This window comes from Sphaeramia orbicularis, chromosome 11 (assembly GCF_902148855.1).
Source record: "Sphaeramia orbicularis chromosome 11, fSphaOr1.1, whole genome shotgun sequence".
NCBI classification, from domain to species: domain Eukaryota; kingdom Metazoa; phylum Chordata; class Actinopteri; order Kurtiformes; family Apogonidae; genus Sphaeramia; species Sphaeramia orbicularis.
Genome location: NC_043967.1, coordinates 48,806,414 through 48,826,578, shown reverse-complemented (window position 1 = coordinate 48,826,578; position 20,165 = coordinate 48,806,414). Strand labels below are relative to the sequence as shown.

The 20,165-nt window shown below is 38.0% G+C and overlaps 1 protein-coding gene and 1 long non-coding RNA gene across 2 annotated transcripts in view; both read right to left on the bottom strand.

Annotated features, from left to right (window-relative positions):
• Positions 1 to 694: 694 nt before the first annotated feature.
• macf1a (microtubule actin crosslinking factor 1a) overlaps positions 695 to 20,165 on the bottom strand; it is a 377,887-nt gene continuing 358,416 nt past the window's right edge. Inside the window, 8 exon segments of the mRNA XM_030146682.1 lie at positions 695 to 1,803; positions 3,863 to 3,971; positions 4,477 to 4,599; positions 6,717 to 6,934; positions 10,829 to 10,861; positions 12,260 to 12,322; positions 15,055 to 15,172; positions 17,978 to 17,995. Coding sequence (XP_030002542.1) covers positions 1,556 to 1,803; positions 3,863 to 3,971; positions 4,477 to 4,599; positions 6,717 to 6,934; positions 10,829 to 10,861; positions 12,260 to 12,322; positions 15,055 to 15,172; positions 17,978 to 17,995 — 930 coding nt within the window. The 3' untranslated portion in view covers positions 695 to 1,555.
• On the bottom strand, positions 7,417 to 8,851 carry LOC115427943 (uncharacterized). Its single transcript, XR_003936560.1, has 2 exons — positions 8,168 to 8,851; positions 7,417 to 7,768 (listed from the first exon to the last, which is right to left on the bottom strand). It is a non-coding gene; the product is annotated as an uncharacterized LOC115427943 (long non-coding RNA).

The following is a 20,165-nucleotide window of genomic DNA, read 5'->3' as shown; positions in this document are numbered from 1 at the left end:
TGTCATTCATATCTGTAGTTCTCTCTACACATGAAGGGCAAACCCCTTTGGTCATGTTCTGGAAATCGTTATTATCATTAGCAAAAAAGAAAAGAGAAGACGAGGCTGCGACTAGAGCCAGCGCCGGCGAATAATGTTACGATGAAGTAGAAACACACGCTTTACACACGAATAATGTCAAAGAGCGGCGCTGACACTTCCTTGGTACAAAAAAAAAAAAAAAAATCACAATTTCTTAAACCATAATACTAAACCAATCTCGGCGAATGGTGATATGACGTGAAACTGAAAAATAAATAGATTCTCCTTTTCGAGCTAAATAACAAAAGTACAACTGGATTATAAATTAACCGACGAGCAGAAAAAACAAAAAAGGACATTCGCAAAATTAAAACGTTTGCATACAGTGACTTAAGTCGATGACCTCGATCATTTTCCTGTAACAATCACGCACACACACACACACACACCTCAAGTGAGTGAGACAAGTGGGTGTGCGGGTGTGTCTGCTGCTGGGTTGCTAACGGCAACGCAGCATAGACATTTAAGGTGGAACTGCAGAGGAAGAGAAAAGTAGTGCATGCTGGTTTGTCGGACTGTGCGGACACGGTCGTTAACATCTGGTTAAGTCACACACGTTGGATACTGTCAGTAATGTGCTGTTAGTTGATAAAAATAGTCCGTTCTATTGCCAGTTTGTGATTTGTTTTCGTGTGCCGGGTTGTTACATGTGACTAAACCACACTGCCCTTTTGCTGAAATGCACACATCTTAACGTTCCAGCGGTCGGGAGGAGTCTGCCCTGTGGCGTTCGAGTGTGTGCATGTTCGCCCGTCACCGCCGTCCTCCGGGTCTGAGGTTGTGTGTCGTGAATCCGCCTCCTGAGCTCCACACGTGGTTTCAGCGTCGGCGCTCCTGCTGACATGTTCTCGTCGACCAGCGCGGAGGAAGCGACATGGCAGTCGTTGCATATTTTCTTTTTTAACTCATCCTTGAGGCATCTGGCCCACAAGCCAAAATAATAACCCACAATTCTGTTATTTCCTGAATGTCACTTGAGCTTGTTTTTTTTGTTTTTTTTTGCACGTGTGTGTAGTTGAGTTGTGGAACTCCCCCCTCTGGGTTAAAATGTGTGGATTTGTGTATAAAGCAGTTTAAAGACTTTCTCTTTCGCTCTGTCTCTAATCGGGACAGAAATATGTAACACAAAATAAGGCAGCATCATGTCAAAGTCGGTCGTCGTCGAATGTTTACACCATAAAGCAGGAGACTGGAAGGCAAACCGGGGTCCCTCCTTAAAGGGGAAAGTCGCTTTGGACCCCGCAGACTCTGGCCGGAACCAGAACCCTTCTCCTCTTGTGCATGTTTGTGGTCGGTTCATGAGGGAAGAGTGAGAGGGATGGGATGGCTCCGTCTCCTCCTCCCCCCTGAACGGTAAAGTCCTAGTGCAGATTGTCCCGGAGCCCCGCGGACGCCCAGACCTCAGAGCCGGTTCTGTCCGCTCCGGTCTCGGTCCAACGGAGCTCAGACGCTTCAGCTCCGGTTCCTTTCGGTCTTATTTCTTGGTGGACCCCGGGGTCTTTGGACTGGGGGTCTTTTTGGAGATGGTGGGGATCTTGGAGGGTTTGGCGCCGCCGCCCGGCCGCCGCGGCGTGTCCGAGGTGTCGGAGCAGACGGAGCGGGCGTCCTGCAGCTCAGAGGCGTCCGAGGCGTCGCTCCCACGCCGGCTGCTGGCTCTGCTGCCCGCTCGGCTTCCTGCTCGACTCGCCGGACCGCTGGCCGAGGACGCCGCTCGCTTTGGATCTGGAGAAAGAAAAGGAGACAATTTAGTTTTTATTTTAAAAAGTGATTCATGTAATTGATTCTGTTGGGTTTCTGTAATTTGGCTTAGAGTCTGGTTTTGACCAACTCTATATATAAAGTGTCATGAGATAACTTTTTTGTTGTGATCTGGCGCTATATAAACAAAATTTGATTGATTGAGTGATTTGATTGGTTTTCCCCTGTAAGTCGCTCTGGAAAAAAGCGCCTGCCAAATGCATAAACATAATAAACATAATTGAACAGAACTGAAACAGAGCAAGTCCAGGTCCAATGTTAAATACTGCTTATATTCTGTTGGGTTTCTGTAAATTGACTTAGAGTCTGGTTTTGACCAACTCTATATATAAAATGTCAAGAGATAACTTTTTTTTGTGATCTGGCGCTATATAAACAAAATTTGATTGATTGAGTGATTTAATTGGTTTTCCCCTGTAAGTCGCTTTGGAAAAAAGCGTCTGCCAAATGCATAAACATAAACATATTTTTATTTTATATTTGCACATTACAGTTTATTTTGCACCTTCTGTTTGATCCTGTTCATCCAGATTTTCTACAGTTCTCCTTTATTCTTCTAATACATTATTTTGTATTGTGTGTTTACCCTTGGATTTTATTTCTTATTCTTTTATTCTATTTTTACTCGTCATGCCAGATTGGGATCAATAAGGTATATCTATCCATTTATCTTATCTATATTAGTGAAGTTTTTATTAATCAGTACCTTTAAATTCATAGATTATTAGTTTTTACTTAATAACTGCAGTTTTACTCATTGTAACGTTTGCTGTGCTACTGATCCCAGAATTCATTTCAATAAAATGTCTTTCCACTAATCTGACATGAAACCAAAATGACTCTTCTCTCACCTCTGTTTGATGGCTGTAAAAATCTACATCATGAGGTTTCAGCTTTTCATATGTATTTTCAGATTAAATATCATTATGTTGTTGAGAATAAAGAGCTATGAAGTTCTGTCAAAGTATTGGACTGAACAGATATGAACTGAATTTATTTCCAGTGACGGGCCGAGGGATTTATGTGACCACTAGAAGTAGTAGTGAGTCACTCTGTTGGTCTCCCATGGTGACAAAAACTAACACCACAAGGCCTTTGATCAAAGAAAGTGACTAGATTGGATGAGAACCATTAAGAAACAACTTTTAGAGTCAAAGAAAAGAAGCAATAAAAATAGAAGCTGGACTGGACTCAGCTGTAAATGAAAAGAATGAAGTCTGATGCTGAAATGTCAGCGTTTCTTCTAAATGGGTGAGTTTGATTCTGAGGCATATGAAGGTATAAAGTTATTATGGGATGTTATTATTGTTGCTAAGTTGCTGTTTGTTCATCCATGGTTCAAACTAAACTGTGACAGTTCTGAGCTTATTTGTTGGATTCCAAACAGATCTTTAGTTCAGCTGCTGACAACACAAACCGAACAGAAAACAGAGCTAAGCTAACAGAGCTACAATGTAAACTATCAGCTGATGCCCCTGTGATCATACTATGTCTATTTGTTTTTTGTTTGTTTTGATGACGCCTATGTCATCATTATTTGTATTTTTTTTTTTTTAAGTTATAGTGAACGAGTGATGTACTAATGTTGGCTGTTTTATGTCTTGTTTCTGTCACCTGCCTAGGGACTGCAGATAAAAAGTAGTTATTTTTTACTAATTCTGGCATATTTACATGGGTGTATTTTTTATACAGCAATGTTCATAAATGTGCATGGTCCCTATTAAATAAACCAACCAACCAACCAACCAACCAACCAACAAATAAATAAATAAACGCAGAACATGAACATTATAAGACAGTATTATTTTGAGCTGTTAAAAGCATCTATGAGTTTTAGTTTGAACAAGGAAACTTGATGATTGCATAATACAGATGTGTGTAAACAATGAGGTACATTATGCTGATACTTTATGTATTTTTTATGTATCCTATTGTTTGCGACACATCGAAGTCCTGGATCGTGTCGAGCCTCACTGATGGAGTTTCCCATCCTTCATATTCTGTAAATGTTCTGTCTCCTCACCGGTTCGTGTTGGTTTGCTGGTGTGTGTCGTTCCTCCGTTCTCTCCCGTCAACGAGCCGCGACTCGAGTGGAAGGTCGGCCTCTTGAGTTTAGACCCAGACGCCGCCCCCTGCAGGACAACACTGGAAACGTTAGCTGACGATAACCTCACTCAGACTGTGTACATGTTATCAGACACATGTTGTAACACTAGAACGTCTCTGCTACTCACATGAGTCCTACAGAAATGACATCACATACACAACATATGAACACTATACACACACAGAGACACTGTAACACACAAACAAGGAGCACAGGTTGTGTTAGACTTATATATGTGTGTTCTTTTTCTACTCTTAATGATAATTTCTGCACTATTCTGTCATTATTAGACAGTATTTCATCTTTATCAAATGAAAATCTTGTATTTTCATTTTTTAGTGATAAAAATGTTGGAAAAAAAAGGAACATAAACCAAGTTGAAAGTGGACTTAAACAGTTTCACATAAATGTCTGTGCTGGTGTGTTTTTGCCTGGGAGTCATTTTGTTAGTGCATTAGCGCGATCAGTGGGGTGGGGTCGGGTGGGGCGGGGGCTGGTGGGTGGGTGGTTGGGTGGGGTGAGTGTGTTACCTCGTGCCCAGGAGTGGTGTGGCTGTGACCGAGATCTGGGCAGCAGTGGCACTTGGTTGGCGTTGGAGTTTTACTGTGTGCCAGCCAGGGCTTGGCATAGTCACGAGAGTGAGTATGGGAGGACTGAAGGAAGGAAGGGAAGGAGGAAGGAAGGAAGGAAGGAAGGAAGGAAGGAAGGAAGGAAGGAAGGGAAGGAGGAAAGGAGGGTGGAGGAGGTGAGCAAAGCAGCAAAAGAAAAAAGCAAAGGAAGGAGGGAGGGATTTGTTGGAGGAAGGAAGCAGCAGGTGGGTAAAGGGGAAGTGCAGCGCAGTGTGTTTTTGTGTGAGTGGATGGTTTTGAAAGATTTTTTTTTGTTTTATTACAGAAAACCAACGATGATGGAGGGACAATTTCGAAGCCAGGTCAGCGGGGACAGGATGGAGGAAAAGGCCAAAAGATGAAAGAAAAAAAATAAAATAAAAAAAAAAACAGAAACAAAGACAACAAAGAAAATTTCACAGTTAAGGATGTGGTGACAAAAACTGACTGATGTGTAACAGAAATCCAGACATAGACAGTGAACTCTGAACTCTGACGTACAAATATTACACACACAGAAAAGGTTTACACAGTTATCAGATACGAAACGAAGCCGAAAAACCAAAACATGTCACTAATGACACAAAACATGTGACTCTGATGGTGAAGATGCCTCAGATTTACATCCAACACACACATGATGACAGTGACGAGGAATAAAACAGGGTGAAAATCTCCTTCTATGTTTCTCTGGTATTTTCATACATTTATTTTCCATTTATTCAACTGAATAATGGAACTGAATAACCTAAGATAAATGGTCTAAGTGATGAGTTTAACTGATCTGTTTTCAATCATTTACTTTAGTTACATTTGATGAGTTTTCTTTAACATCACAGACCTGAACTGTTGAAAACCCTGCAGAATGTAGTTAAGACGATAACAGACGATCACGAACATCAAATAAAGTAAAGCTGTTTGTATTTTTGCTGCAGGAAGGACATAAAACAACCAGATGTAGAGTGTCAGACTGATAGAAATTTGCCAAATACTGATTTTCTGGACTGTTCCAGAGTTAACGCATTAATATTCTGTTGTTTAGATAATGATTATTATATTGAATTCTTGATTTTGATCAGTTAATAACAGTATTCAAACATGTTATACTCTTAACTGTAGAGTCTTATGTTATTTAACAGAAGAATGAATACGATTTTCAAATCAATCTGATCATTTTCATTTTAAAAGAGAAATAAAATTAAGTTTGAACTTCCAATGTCTAAAAAACACTGCATTTTTACTAAACTTAACTTACTATGAATGAAAGAATTTTCTAGAATAAATAACCAAAATAGTACTCCAGGCACATGCATGTAAACAGATAAAGCAGTGGTTTCTTACTTTTGTCCACAGCTGTATATTACAGATGTTTTCTGCAGGTTTTTAGACTCCTAAATCTTTTTAAAGTAGTTAAACATCACAGGTGCAGTAATGTAAAACTGAATCCCTGTTCTGGAAAAGTCACTGACTGTTTTGTAAAAGTCATTTAGTTCATAAAATACATCTAACCTGGTTTACAGTCACGGAAAAAATTATTAGACCATCACAAGTCATCAAAAACAATGGTTATGCAATCAAGTACTAACTCCTGTGTGTATCATGTGACTAAAACAGACAGAAAAGAAAACATGGAATGCCTAAAAGCACTGTTTTTGTCAGTACAATGCCACAGATATTGATGTAAGAACTGAAGTGATTTTGGTTATTATCAAGAAAACATGGAAAATGGCTAGATATCAGCTCTGAAATTAAACTACAATGAGCTATTTTTGTTGTTATCATTATATTTGTCCAAACAAATGTACCTTTAGTTTTACCAGGCATTAAAATGAACAAAAAACTGAAGAAAACATGTCAACTCATGTCTTTGTTTCATGCTATGTATCATCTTTTGATTTTCATCTGACTGCAAAACAAATCAACATACGTGTGAAAATTAAAGTTACCTGAACATGAATGAAGCCTGAAATGAGATGATTAACAAGTAAACCTCACATGTGTGGATACTCAGTGTCTGATCCATGATGAGCCTCTTTCCCAAACATGGATTAAACCTGGTCTGATCTCCATCTTCCACGTTGGACTGGGTTTAATCCATGTTTGAGTTCAGTCAAATCAACGCTGCTTTACTCTGACTTTAATGTTTTGGAATCATTTCTTACCCTAGATGACGCAGAGGCGGTGGGCGTGGCCGGTGCAGAGGGGGCGGAGGGGAGGGAGGCGCCGCTGTGGGAGGCCGACGACGAGGAGCGGGTCGGCGAGGCGTTACGAGAGCCCGGTTTGGAGCGTCGACCCCGGGATCGGAAGGCGGCCAGTCCCTGAGACGCTCCTTCGGGCAGGATGAACTTCTCCCTCAGCTCCAGGTTGGTGCGACCTCGAGCTGGAAAAAAGACAGAGGGGACGGTGAGGGGGGGGGGTCTGCGTGGTGTGGTGGTTTTCCTCCAGCAGGGGGCGGCAGAGGCAGCGAGCAGAGTGAGGGAGAGAGTCAGTGCTTCCTTGGCTGCAGACTTCAGAGTCCGTGCACGTTTGTTTTGAGGGTGCGTGTGAGCAGAGCGGGTGGGGTTTAGGTTTGGGGTGGGTGGGTGGAAGGGGAGGGGAGGGGGTTGTAAGTGCACTTTGATCCAGTCGTGGTTTGGTTTGGGTGTGAATGTAGGAAAATTAATTTAATACGCAACGAAAGCTGGTGGTTTTTTTTGGAGACACACGCTGCAGACGAACGCATCGACCAACCCCTCGGTCTTATCGTTACTTCAGAGACGACCAGAGAAAACGTGGAGGGAACATTTATCAACACGCAGGAGTTACAAAGCTGCTAAAAAAAAATGCTCATTGTGTCTTTAAGCAACGGCCAGTGTCTCCAAATCTGTGAAAGATGACATTTCACAGTGTGACTCACACACCAGGGTTATTATAGTTAATGGAAACTAAAGCTGAAACAAGCAGAGGAAAAACACTTAAGCTGGATAAAAAATTAAATAACAGCCCCATAACAAAACTAAATAATGAAATAAAATAACATTCCCATAACAAAACTAAATAATACAAAAACAAAAATAACCAATGAAGCATAAATGAAAACAAAACAAACGCAGGTAAAATGGTTTTCTTCTTAATTTTTCCTCTGTGTTAGCGGTTCAACGTGGCTGTGACCATTCTTTTTGCATTCTTTCGTATAAGAGAATAACTGAAAAATACAAACTAAGGCTAAACTAAACTAAATTAAATAACAGTCCCATTACAAAACTAAAAACTAAAATAATCAATAAAGCATTAATGAAAACAAAACAAAAGCAGGTAAAATGGTTTTCTTCTAAATTTTTCCTCCGTGTTAGCGGTTCAGTGTGGCTGTGAACATTCTTTCATATAAGAGAATAACTGAAAAATACAAACTAAGACTAAAACTAAACTAAATAAAATAACAATCCCATAACAAAACTAAACAAAAAAACTAAAATAATCAATGAAGCATAAATGAAAACAAAACAAACGCATGTAAAATTTTTTTCTTCTTAATTTGTCCTCCATGTTTTCCTCTATTCAATGTGGCTGTGAACATTCTTTTTTCATTCTTTCATATGAGAATAAAAAAAAAAAAACACAAACTAAGACTAACACTAAACAATTCCTGAATATAAATCAAAATTAAAATTAAAACTTTTCATGCACTACTGAAACTAAAATGAAATTAAAATTATTAAACCAAAATACGCAGAAAAAAACTGATGAAAATCTCAGAACTATAATAACTCTGGCAAACACTTTCATTGCGTATTTTCTTCAAAACATCTCAGGGCGTTTAGAGCAAAAGCACAGCCTCTCTTCTCTCGTTTTTCAACAAGCTCCTCTTAAGAACATATTTTCACTTGTCACTGTGAAGGAGCATCTCCGCTCTGCACCGTATGTACAGAATGCGCATATATATGCAGATATATATAGATATATATATATAAATGTGGGTCATGCCTGGTTAATGCCAAGCAGGAGAGAGCCCAGAGTCAGGGCTTCTCCCTTCTTCAATAGACACTCAGCAGCATTCTCTGACAAAAGGAGTGCAGCAGCCCCAGCAGACAACCACAAGCCTGGAGAAGCAGCCGCAGAGAGAAGAGGCCGAGTGTGAAACGAAAATGGACAAAGAAAAAGAAAAAAAAAAAGACCAGAGCAGAGAGACAGAAGAAAGAAAGACTCAGAGGAAATGGAACAACTCATCATGTAAAAACACCACATTAGGTATTAATAACCCAACAAACAACTCACATCTTTGACTTTTATTAATTAACTTTTAAAATAACAAAAGTTTGTGTCTTTTATTTATTTATTGTATTACTTTTACTTTTTTATTTAGAGCATTGTTATAGTTTTATGTACTTATTTATTGTTTTTAAGTGTATTTCTTTGATTGTTTTTATGATGTGCAGAACTTTAGAAACATACTTGTTTAAATGTGCTATAGAAATAAAGTGGATTGGATTGGCTAAAAGTTCAGGGTTGTAATGGTATGAATATAATAATACATGTCATACTGCAGTTTTTTTCAAATCTATTTTTGTTTAGAATATGATAATATGAATCACACACCATCATATGCATATGAACATGTTTTTCTTTGTTATCAGAGCAGGAGGATCTGCATTTGCATGTATCAAGTGTATCCTGTAATTTTCAAACTACTTTATGCAGTTTGAGCAAATGAACTGACATTTGCCCGTTATCAGTATAAATAAAAAAATGTAAATTGTGTTTTTCAGTCGCTAGTGTCACAAAGCAAAACATTGTGATACTTCAATATATTAATATATCGTCACACTAGATTTTTTTAAATACATTGTTAAATATTTTGCTAGTTTTAGTGGTTCCATCTTGAACAAACTGATTGTATCTAGTTTAGTTTATATTTTGATAGAAGACCTGCAGAAAGTTCCCTGCATGGTTTCCCCGTCATTTTTTTTTTTTAAATTTAGGTGTATTTGTAGAATAAATATGAATAAAATATGTTGTTATAAATATCTACTCTGAGTCAGGTGTAAATCCAGTCTAGTTCAGTATTTGGTCAGTTAACTTATCAATCTGAATCGGGTTCTACATTAAGATGCTTTAAAGGAACACTGTTGTATACTTTTAGTGTTTTTTTAATTATTGGTGGGTTCTATATGTCTGTTTTTAGGATGGTGTTTTATGTACGGTTTCAACAGTGACTTTTTCTATGTGTTCTGTGTATGTTTTTAGTGTTGACGTAAGGCTGAAATTTCTACGTTCTGTAACTTCTGCTGCTTCTTAGTGTCAACGAGTCATTTTGTCCTGGTTAAATAAAGATTAATCATAAAATAATACCACAAATAAATCTATAACGTATACACATTTTGGTAGTTACATAATACGACAAATTTCATTTTCATTCTGCAGACTGTGCATTAAAAAAAGCAGCTGTTATAGTAAAAAATGAGGCGAAAATTTGTGTTATTCTGTTGAGGTGTGGCATAAATGGCATTTTTACAAAGTGCATTGTTGCATTATGGGAGAAAACTCAATGAAAAGAGAAAGAAATGTTTAAAAAAAAGAAAAAAAAGAAGAGAGAGAAGGAGGAGAAGAGGGCTGCAGTTAGCCTTAGCAGCAGTGCAACTCCTAGCTTCATGGTCCCTGAACAGCAAGGCCAGTAAATTAAATTAAATGCACCCTGTAATTACGTCCCACCTCAACGCCAGCCAGCCAGGTGCACCCTGTAATTGTGTCTCCCACCAACCAGCCATCACATTTAAAGGAGCTGCGCTGGAAGCCTGCGTTATTAGAAACCCAGGCTGGCCACGCCCAGGTCTTACACACTTTTTACTGTCTGTTTAGGTTTACACAGAATTAGTGAAGGAGGCTGGAAGTCCAAACTATCTACAGAAGAAGACGTATCCTTCAGCCGTGAAAACTTTACATATTTTGTCTTAGTTTATCTTTTGTTTTTATGACTCGCCTTGCAAAATTTGTCCTTGCTACGCTCAACCATTTTACAGAGAAATGAGACTGAATTAAATTAAATATTAAATACAAGACCAGGGGTTGGCCAAATCCTGCTTTAGATGTGAGTGAGGAAAGCATGACGAAAACACGTGGCACAGGGACAAGACTGACATCAACGCCTGTACACTTAAACACACACACACATATATATATATATATATATATATAGACAGAGGACAGCTGTGGTTAAAGATGGCAGCTGGACAACATGGAGAAAGTGACAGAGATGGAGGGATGGAGTGAGCGACAGACAGAGAGGAAGTGTAGATACCTCGGCAGCAGAAATAGCCAGGAGTGACTGTCACTAAGAGACACAAGAGACAATGTGAAATAACCGCATGCTGGAGGTGGAATGAGTCTCACACACAGATATCACGTCCAAATACACACTGGTAAAACCCACAGGAGAAGAACTAGTCCTTTAATGACACACTGACAGAGATGACCAGTGGGCTCCGGGTGGGAGTCAGTGGACCCTGTTTAACATGTGAAAAGGTCAGGAGGGTTTGAGCGACAGCCAGCGCAGGAGGGTCACCAGACAGCAAAAACAGTGGGAGGACGGAAGGTTAGTCAGGTGATCACAGTCAGCAAGGCACAGCAACAAGGCCAAACCAAAGAAGAAGAAGAGGAAGAGGAGGAGGATGAAGAAGAACACAGCTGGGAGAGGAGAAACAAGACTGAAGAAGAAGAAATGAGTGAAACAGAAAACAGAAACACCTTGTATTAAGATCCTTGTAAACATTAAAAGACTGTAAATGTTAATTATTAGATAATAAGGACCTCATTAGTCATTATATGATGCTTATTAACGTACAACTTATATGTAACTGGTAATAACAGCATCATAAACAGGACTAATATTTGATAATAACCAGTTTCATGTAGTTAAACATATTAAGTCTTTATAAACTCGACGTGTTTTCTATTTCTTATGTGTAATTAGCTTATTATAGATACAGAAGCAGATAAACTTTAATTATCCTCAGGGGATTACTATCACAATAATAATAATAATCATTATTATTATAACCATTATTACTACTACATCACTCTTAAATATTTTTTAATGAAGTTTTTTGTTTTATTAAGATTGACCTATATTTTGTTAAGAATTTTGTAGAAGTTAACTACGTGTTTTTACAACTACCGGTGATAAAATGAGAACGGTGTCTTATTAAGGTTAATAAACACCTTTGTATGCACTTGTTTTTTTAAACATTTAACTCTGTTTTCAGAGCAGCTGGATATAAAGTAAGAACCACAAAATATGTTAAATGTTAAAATGTGTAAATCTTAAAATCAGTAACCATGACTCAAAATGTGATCAGATAATTAAAGTCAATACATGTGTTTGCAATAGTCTTACAAATAATTAATTGGTCTATAAACTGTTAAGACATTTATACATCTTAGAATCTAATTAATATATTTATGTCACTTAAAATGTCTCATAAACACCATCTGAGTACTTTTGCTTATTTATTTTTGAGTATTTAGCAAAACCCTTTATAAATCCTATCTCTTCTCATTATTATTGAGTACAATATTAGAACATATGAGCGCTGTATTAGCTATGAATTAACACCTGTTACAATGACCTCAATATAAAGTGTTTTAGAGTGAACAGATTATAGAGGGAATGGAATGAGCGGAGGACAGAAGGCAGTTAGAGAGAGTGAAAGACATAGAGGAGAAATCCAACCTATACGAGATGAGATGGAGCTACTGGAATCGGAGCGGAGAATCTTAAGTCCAGGATGTTGCACTGGGAAAAGACAAAAAAAGGAGGAGAAAGAGGGGGGAGGGAGAGAACTGAGGACCATGCATCATGCAATACTACTGTTTTACCCAAGAAGAGAAGGACCAAATAAAGACGGGACGGGTAGAGACACCGAGGAGAGACTGGGCTGTGATACACAAAAAAAAATTTAAAAAAACCAAAAAAACAGAACCCATAACGAAAAGATGACGAGCTCCTCCAAGATGAGCTCAGAAGGAAAAAGGGATGGAGAGAGAGAAACAGAGACACCGACTGTAGACGCCACTGGAAGAAAACACTGTAGAGGAAAGTCACACAGTGCAGTTTGTACACAAATCACTGGAATTAGTCAGAATGTTGGTATGTTTTTCCTTCAGTATGAGCCATTCATCTGTGTGACGTTTAGAGGTTCATCATATGTCTGATGTAGAAGATACCGACAATATCCATGATTATGAATCAATAAATCCGGATTTGTGGTGTTTGTAATAGGATTCATATCGTTAGACTTATAGCGTAATTGCGCAAGTCCTATTTTTGGCCAAATTGTGACATCTGCATAAACTGAATCAGCAGTGTTAGGAGAGTAAAGTTACACAAATTTCACAATTTGGCTGATTATGCTATGAGGCTAACGATATGTAACATACACATGGTTTTCAGTCTGCTGCAGGTTTGGACCTTTAAATTTAAGTGACTGACATGAATGTAGAGCTGCAACAAAACACTATTTACACTAGTGATAACATCAGATAAAAACTATTATTTAAAATTTATTATTTTTTCTATTAGTCTGAAAATGTTGTTTATATTAAAGGAGTGGAGTGACATTTTGGATTTTTAAATAATTCCCTGTGGTCTACATAAACTGTAAATGCTCTGCTTGGGTCTGAATTCTTCATTAATTCAACTCCACAGGTCCATCTTCAACCCTATTTCTGAGTAATGACACCAGAAAGGTGGTTTGGAGCGCTGGCCCTTTAAATGCACTCGAGCCACTTCAGGCCCCGCCCCCTCCAGGTTGCTGACAGTGCTTTCTGTCCCATTCAGCCACTTGTGTTTGTTAATACAACCAACAACTGAACTTTTTAGGTAATCGGCTTGAAGTTTGGACGTAGTTTTAGTTTTTACTACAACTGCTGCTGCTGAAAAACAATTATGGCGTATTTGGAGAAATGTTCATCGGAAGTTTTGGCCTTATATGTGCAAATGTCGTGACGTAACTAGTAATAAAATGTAACAAATAAAGCAGGAATTAAAACAGGTTGTAGAAATCCACTCGATTTTTGCCAAAATGAATATAAAGATAGCTTTGCAGCACCTGGAGGGTTCAAATTCAAACTTTATGAACTATTAGGGTCCAAATACACAAATAAAAGAACCAAAAACTAATAAAAGTGGGTTTAGCAAAATATGACCCTTTTAATGATGAAAAAGCACAAATTTTTCAGCTTAATTTGGCCAAAAACACACTTCATTGGCTGTTACATAATGGGATTTTCCCTGTGTCTTCCTAAAAAAAATACAGTTGACAATAATGTTGGAATAATTTTGTTTCCAGACACATTCCTCTTTTTATTCCAATTTCTACACATCAGTTATCACTTTTAGGGTAATGATTACATACTGAGTTCCAGTAGTGCTTTATCTATTAAGAGTAAATCACATTGTCACAGTGATTTGATGAGAAGAGGTAAAATATTTTATTCCACCTTCATCTATTATGTTACTCTAATTTATTATATTATTTATTATTATTTATCCAACAGAGCTGCACCGGCAAAACTTACACTCACTGAGCTGATGTGAAATAACAGTTGTGATGTCGAATTGTGCAGCTGATTAAAACTAAACGTTCTACAATAAAGGCTCATTGATATATATATATATACAGTCACGGAAAAAATTATTAGACCATCAAAAGTCATCAAAAACAATGGTTATACAATCAAGTACGAACTCCTGTGTGTATCATGTGACTAAAACAGACAGAAAAGAAAACATGGAATGAATAAAAGCACTGTTTTTGTCGGTGCAGTGCCATAGATATTGATGTAAGAACTGAAGTGATTTTGGTTTTTATCAAGAAAACATGGAAAATGAATAGATATCAGCTCTGAAATTAAACTAAGAGCTATTTTTATTATTATCATTATATTTGTCCAAACAAATGTACCTTTAGTTTTACCAGGCATTAAAATAAACAAGTAATTGAAGAAAACAAGGGTGGTCTAATAATTTTTTCCCTCACTGTATGTATATATTTTACATCACTTTGGACAATTATTATTGCAATTTTGGTGTGAAGAAATGTGGAAAAGCTAGAATAGATAACCAGTAAACACCCAAAAAGGTGAAAAAAACTCACTAAATTAAATCTGAGAAACAACGTTTAGAGTGTCTTGACATTAATTTATATGTTAGCATCATAATAGGAAGGAAAACCATGCATAACACAAAGAAATACAGCAAATCTTCACATTTTAGAAGCAAAAGCTAGTAAATACTGACATATTTGCTTGGGAAAAATACTACAGAGCAGCTCTACATTCATGATTTGCTTTTGGTCTATTGTTCATTAAAGCTCACGAGTCATGTTAGACGTGTGATGCTCAGTTTGTGAAAAATGTGAGTCAGTCAGTGTGTGTCCACGAAAGAAGATGAGACAGAAGGTGACAGACCTCATGTGTGTGGACGTTTGTTTGGGACACTGTGACAGGAGTGTCAACGTGGCTCACCTCTGCATGGATCGTTCTTGACCAGGAACTCGTCCAGAGCCATCCACCCACCTCCGACTCTCACCATCACTGTGCTGCGCAAAATCCTGACCAGACGCAGCTGCTGAGAGTCACCAAACTGGAGGGATGAAAACCAAAAAAAAAAAAAGACGAGAGGACAAAAGGGAGGAGGGAACGACAGGAGGACAGGGGAAGATAAAAAATAAATAAATAAAAGGGTTTGAAAGCGAGAAGACAAAATCAGTGACTAAAATTATTCAAGTCGGCTTTAAAATAATTAACAGCCATCACACCAAGCAGCCCACAATATCTGAAGAAACAGTTTTACAACATGCAATCACAGAAAACACATGCACTGATACAACTACAGAGTCAATCTGCTGTTTCTCAGTTCCCTCCACCTTAAATATTAAAGAGTTAACACTAGAAATCACAGCCATTTTGAGAAGAGAAACTGTTGTTCTTCAAACGCCCAGTAAAGCAGGATCCTGAAGCGATACCAGCGCAGAGGGGATTTCTCACTATCTCGGTCCAAGCGGTTTGATTTGCTTCCCAGCGTTCGTCCAAAAGCACAGTATATATCACCTAACCACTAATCACCACTTCAGCCATGTCACTGTCGCCGGCTTCACATTGTGCAATTTGTCGCTCTCAACACTGAACAAATCACTGTAGGAACACAAGAGGACGGTGAAACCTGCTCACACCTCGCAAACCCACCATGGAGCAGCTCTGGTTTGATCAGTTATTGATCATTTTTCAATCAGTGCAACTCTTGTTCCTCAAAGGGGACATTAAATGCTGTTGCCTTTTGGCCAGGTTGTTACTGAAAATAAGAATCAGTTCTCCACTAACTTACGTGGTTAAACCCATAAAGACCCAGAGCTGCTTTTGTGGCAGTTCCCAAATAACTTTTTCTCTATATTTTAACCTTTCTTAGGTGATTTATCACCATTTACTATAATATTATCTTCTGTATTTTATGTTTTTTTTAGTTAAAATCATGTCTTTTCCTCTATTTAATTCAGTGATCATGTGGATGTTCATAAAAGCTGAGTAAATTCAAAGGTTATTGTATCAAAACAATAAAAATGGCAGAAAAAGTGAGTTTTTCAGCAAAACATATTATTAACTGAACATAAACCAAGCATTTTCATCCACTGTCACTGGTCCGACTCCACGAGTTTTACTGCACAGGAAAAATTACTGAGTTTTTTTCCAGAGTCAAAAGTATCTTCTTCAAAAAGAGTACAATTGACTCTATATTGAGTTTGGAGAGCTCTATTATCCTCTGTATTTTATGCTTTTTCCAGTGAAAATCAAGGTCCCCAGACCTTGTACAAGACAATCCAGGCTCTTTTCATGGGTCGTTCCATATTGGTGGAACGTTCTACTGAGCACTACGAGAACAGAGGCGTCCCTGCCTATCTTCAAGAAGCTCCTGAAGACCCAGCTCTTCTGAGAGCACCTCCTGTCCGAGCACTTTCAGACATTCCATTTTAAATATTTTAATACGGTTTTTCCCTGGATTATTACAGATTTTTCCCAGGATTATCTCTGGACCCGCTGCGGTGGTCCTGCCTCTCTCCTGCCTTCATCATCATCACCCACTTATCCCCAGCTGCCTCCATGTGTCTCCCCCTACTCCCCCAGTCTCTATCTCTGTCGCTCTCTCTTTTTCTCTTTCTTTACCCTCTCTCTTTAACCCCAACTGGTCAAGGCAGACGTCCATCCTCCAGGAGTCTGGGTCTGCTCCAGGTTTCTGCTGTTAAAGGGAAGTTTTTCCTTCCACTGTCACCAGTCACAAGTGTTTGCTCCTGGAGGATTCTGTTGGGTTTCTGTAAATTGGCTTAGAGTCTGGTTTTGACCAACTCTATATATAAAGTGTCATGAGATAACTTTTTTGTTGTGATCTGGCGCTATATAAATAAAATTTGACTGATTGAGTGATTTGATTGGTTTTCCCCTGTAAGTCGCTTTGGAAAAAAGCATCTGCCAAATGCATAAACAAACATAAACATGTCTTTTCCTCTATTTAATTAAAGTGATCATGTGGATGTTCATAAAAGCTCCGAGCAAATTCAAAGGTTATTGTATCAAAACAATGAAAATGGAAGAAAAAGTGAGTTTTTCAGCAAAACATATCATTAACTGAACATAAACCAAGCATTTTCATCCACTGTCACTGATCCAACTCCACGGGTTTTACTGCACAGGAAAAATTACTGAGCATTTTTTCCAGAGTCAAAAGTATCTTCTTCAAAAAGAGTAAAATTGACTCTATATTGAGTTTGGAGAGCTCTACCCAAAGAGTAACTTTTACTCTTTTTAAAGAGGGACCAAATGTTATCTGTGTAGAGTAAAATTTTCATTAATTCGAGTACATTTTACTCAACTTTACAAATTTCCTGTGTGGTGAATCAATGCTGTAGAAGATGACAGTGTTTCCACGGTAACTACAGAGCCTCTGAATATCCAAATGGGTCATGTCTGATGACCATGAAAAGATGAACAACTGCAGTTTACACCAATTATTCACATGTATTGATAGGATTAATGGAAATTTTAGATCAGTGGATGCTTTTGGTCAGTGGCGGTTGTTTGGGTCTTTATGGGTTCAATCAAACAAGAGACTGATTCCTTCCTTCCTTCCTTCCATCCTTTGCTATATATATATGTTTGTATATTTAGAGCTTTATCTATGTATATATTTATATATTTTTTCTTTTTCTGTTGTATCGGTGATTTTTTTCCTGCTACTTTTTTTTTTAATCATACTTAAATGGAACAACTGCAACACCAGATAATTCACCCCTGGGATTAGTAAAGTATTCTGATTCTGATTTGAGGAGTGCGCTCCTTTGGTGAGCGATTGGGAAGCAGGTTTCACACGTCCCGATCACGGCATCGGCAGCCACTTTACCTGGTTTCCGAGGAAGAACTACAATAAATCCAGCAGACACGGAGCAGAAAAACACAAGGAGAAAGAAACAGAGAAGAGTGAAACAACAAGTACTGACAACTGAGCTTTTAAGGTTTAAATGTGCGCTGAAAAATGACAAACATTTCCATTTCTTTTTCATATATTTTGATCTGAACGGTGATGATAATGTTGCGTTACTAATTAGTCTGTGTAACATGCAGTGGACACGAACTCATGTGGCTGTTAAAATGGTTTTTACAACTTGCAGCTGATGGTGGTGAAGACAGAGAGACAGGAAAGAAAAGTGAAGTTGGACGCACACATGAGTCGAAACAAAACAGACAAATGATATGTGACACAAACAGCCTGTTGTATTAGCGTCCCCAGTGTCCTGCAGTCGGACGCTGGATGTCATTACTTAGTGGGTAATGATGACAGACAGCGGTGGTGGTGACGGTTGGTCCAGTAGAAGCTGCTGAAAACATGACTCCTGTAAAGTGCTGCGTAGATACTCACAGACTCCTGGGGCTTTAAAAATACAGAACCACCTGCAGGTTTAATGTCTGGACTCTCAGTTTGTTGTGTTCACTCTTATAACTCAACATACACTATAAGGACAAAAGTATTGGGACACATTGGATTCATTTTCTAACAGGGGTCTGGGATACAAAACAATAACAAATATAATATAGCTTTATATTGTGATAAAAAGAGATGGTTTTTACTTAATTTGTCTCGATACAGATTTTTTATTTATTTTATCCATGACTATGATATTAAATGTTCTACCTCTAAATTTCTAAAATATTTTTCATGCTCTGACTGTAAATAATAATTTTCTACCACAACTAACCATCTTTCTTCACATTTCACTCGGGAAAAAAAATATCGCAATAAAATTTGAGGAAATATTAATGTTTATAAACTATATGGACAAAAGTATTGGGACACGTTGAATTCAGGTGTTTCTTTTCTAACAGGGGTCTGAGATACAAAACAACAATAACAAATGTCATAATGTAGCTTTATAATGTGATAAATAGGGATGATTTTTACTTAATTTGTCTCAATATTGATTTTTATTTATTCATTTTTATCCATGACTATGATTTTAAATGTTCTACCTCTAAATTTCTAAAATATTTTTCGTGCTCTGTCTGTAAATAATAATTTTCTACCACAACTAATCATCTACTTTCTTCACATTTCACTTAGGAAGAAAAATCTCCCATTAAAATTTGAGGAAATGTCAATGTTTCTAAACTATATGGACAAAAATATTGGGACACATCCTGGCTACAACTGTAATGTCAAATCAACATGTCAAATCATGTTGATTTGTGATATGAACATCAATATTTCAATATTTAAGTGAGTTGTGGGAAAAGTAGATGGTTTGGGCTAAAGAAGCAAATCCGGACTGACTCAGAGATAATTGTAAGAAATGGGTTGGTTCTGTATTTGTGGGCTGGTTCAGGTTTACCCAACTGAACCTGTGCAAGATTCCAATTGAAAGTTTCTGACCATGTGAGCGTTAAGATCTCTAACTACCCTTCAGTCATGCTACCTTAGAGAATAAAACTAATGGTTTGTCAATAAAAGTCAGTTCTTCCTCATTCCTACCCAGAAGTCCATGGTGTATCTACGCTGTCACATTTACATGGTTATATTAATATTTCCGTGACAACAAAGAAAGCAGTGCTGAAAATCCTGGAGTGCTGTGAGATGTTACAATCATGTTATAAAACAGACACATACACCTGTAAATACATGTGACAGGTGGACACATAAAAATATGAAGTTTGGTTATGAAGTGTGAGCTGTTAATCAGACGGAGTTGTGCAAACACAGCTGGTCAAAAACAAACTATGTATGATCAGATCTGGGGCAAAGAGTGGATGCAAGTGATTACTGGCAATCAGTAGTGGACATGGTCGTCAAGTTTAGATTTCAGACAAAGAACCATCTGAATGTATCTTAGTGTCTATTAGCTGGGGCGCTGTAAAGGGGGGTAAACATGACAAATTCATGGGGCCCAGCATTTCCAGGAGGCCCAGTCGATATAGGTTAGAAGTTGTGAAAATTTTGTGTAAGCTCCGCAGTAGAAAAGAGAGGAATAGAAGCCAGGAGTTGGGCGTCCAAAGTTAAGTTTTACCCCTATATTATCCCTGTATCTCAAGTCCTTATA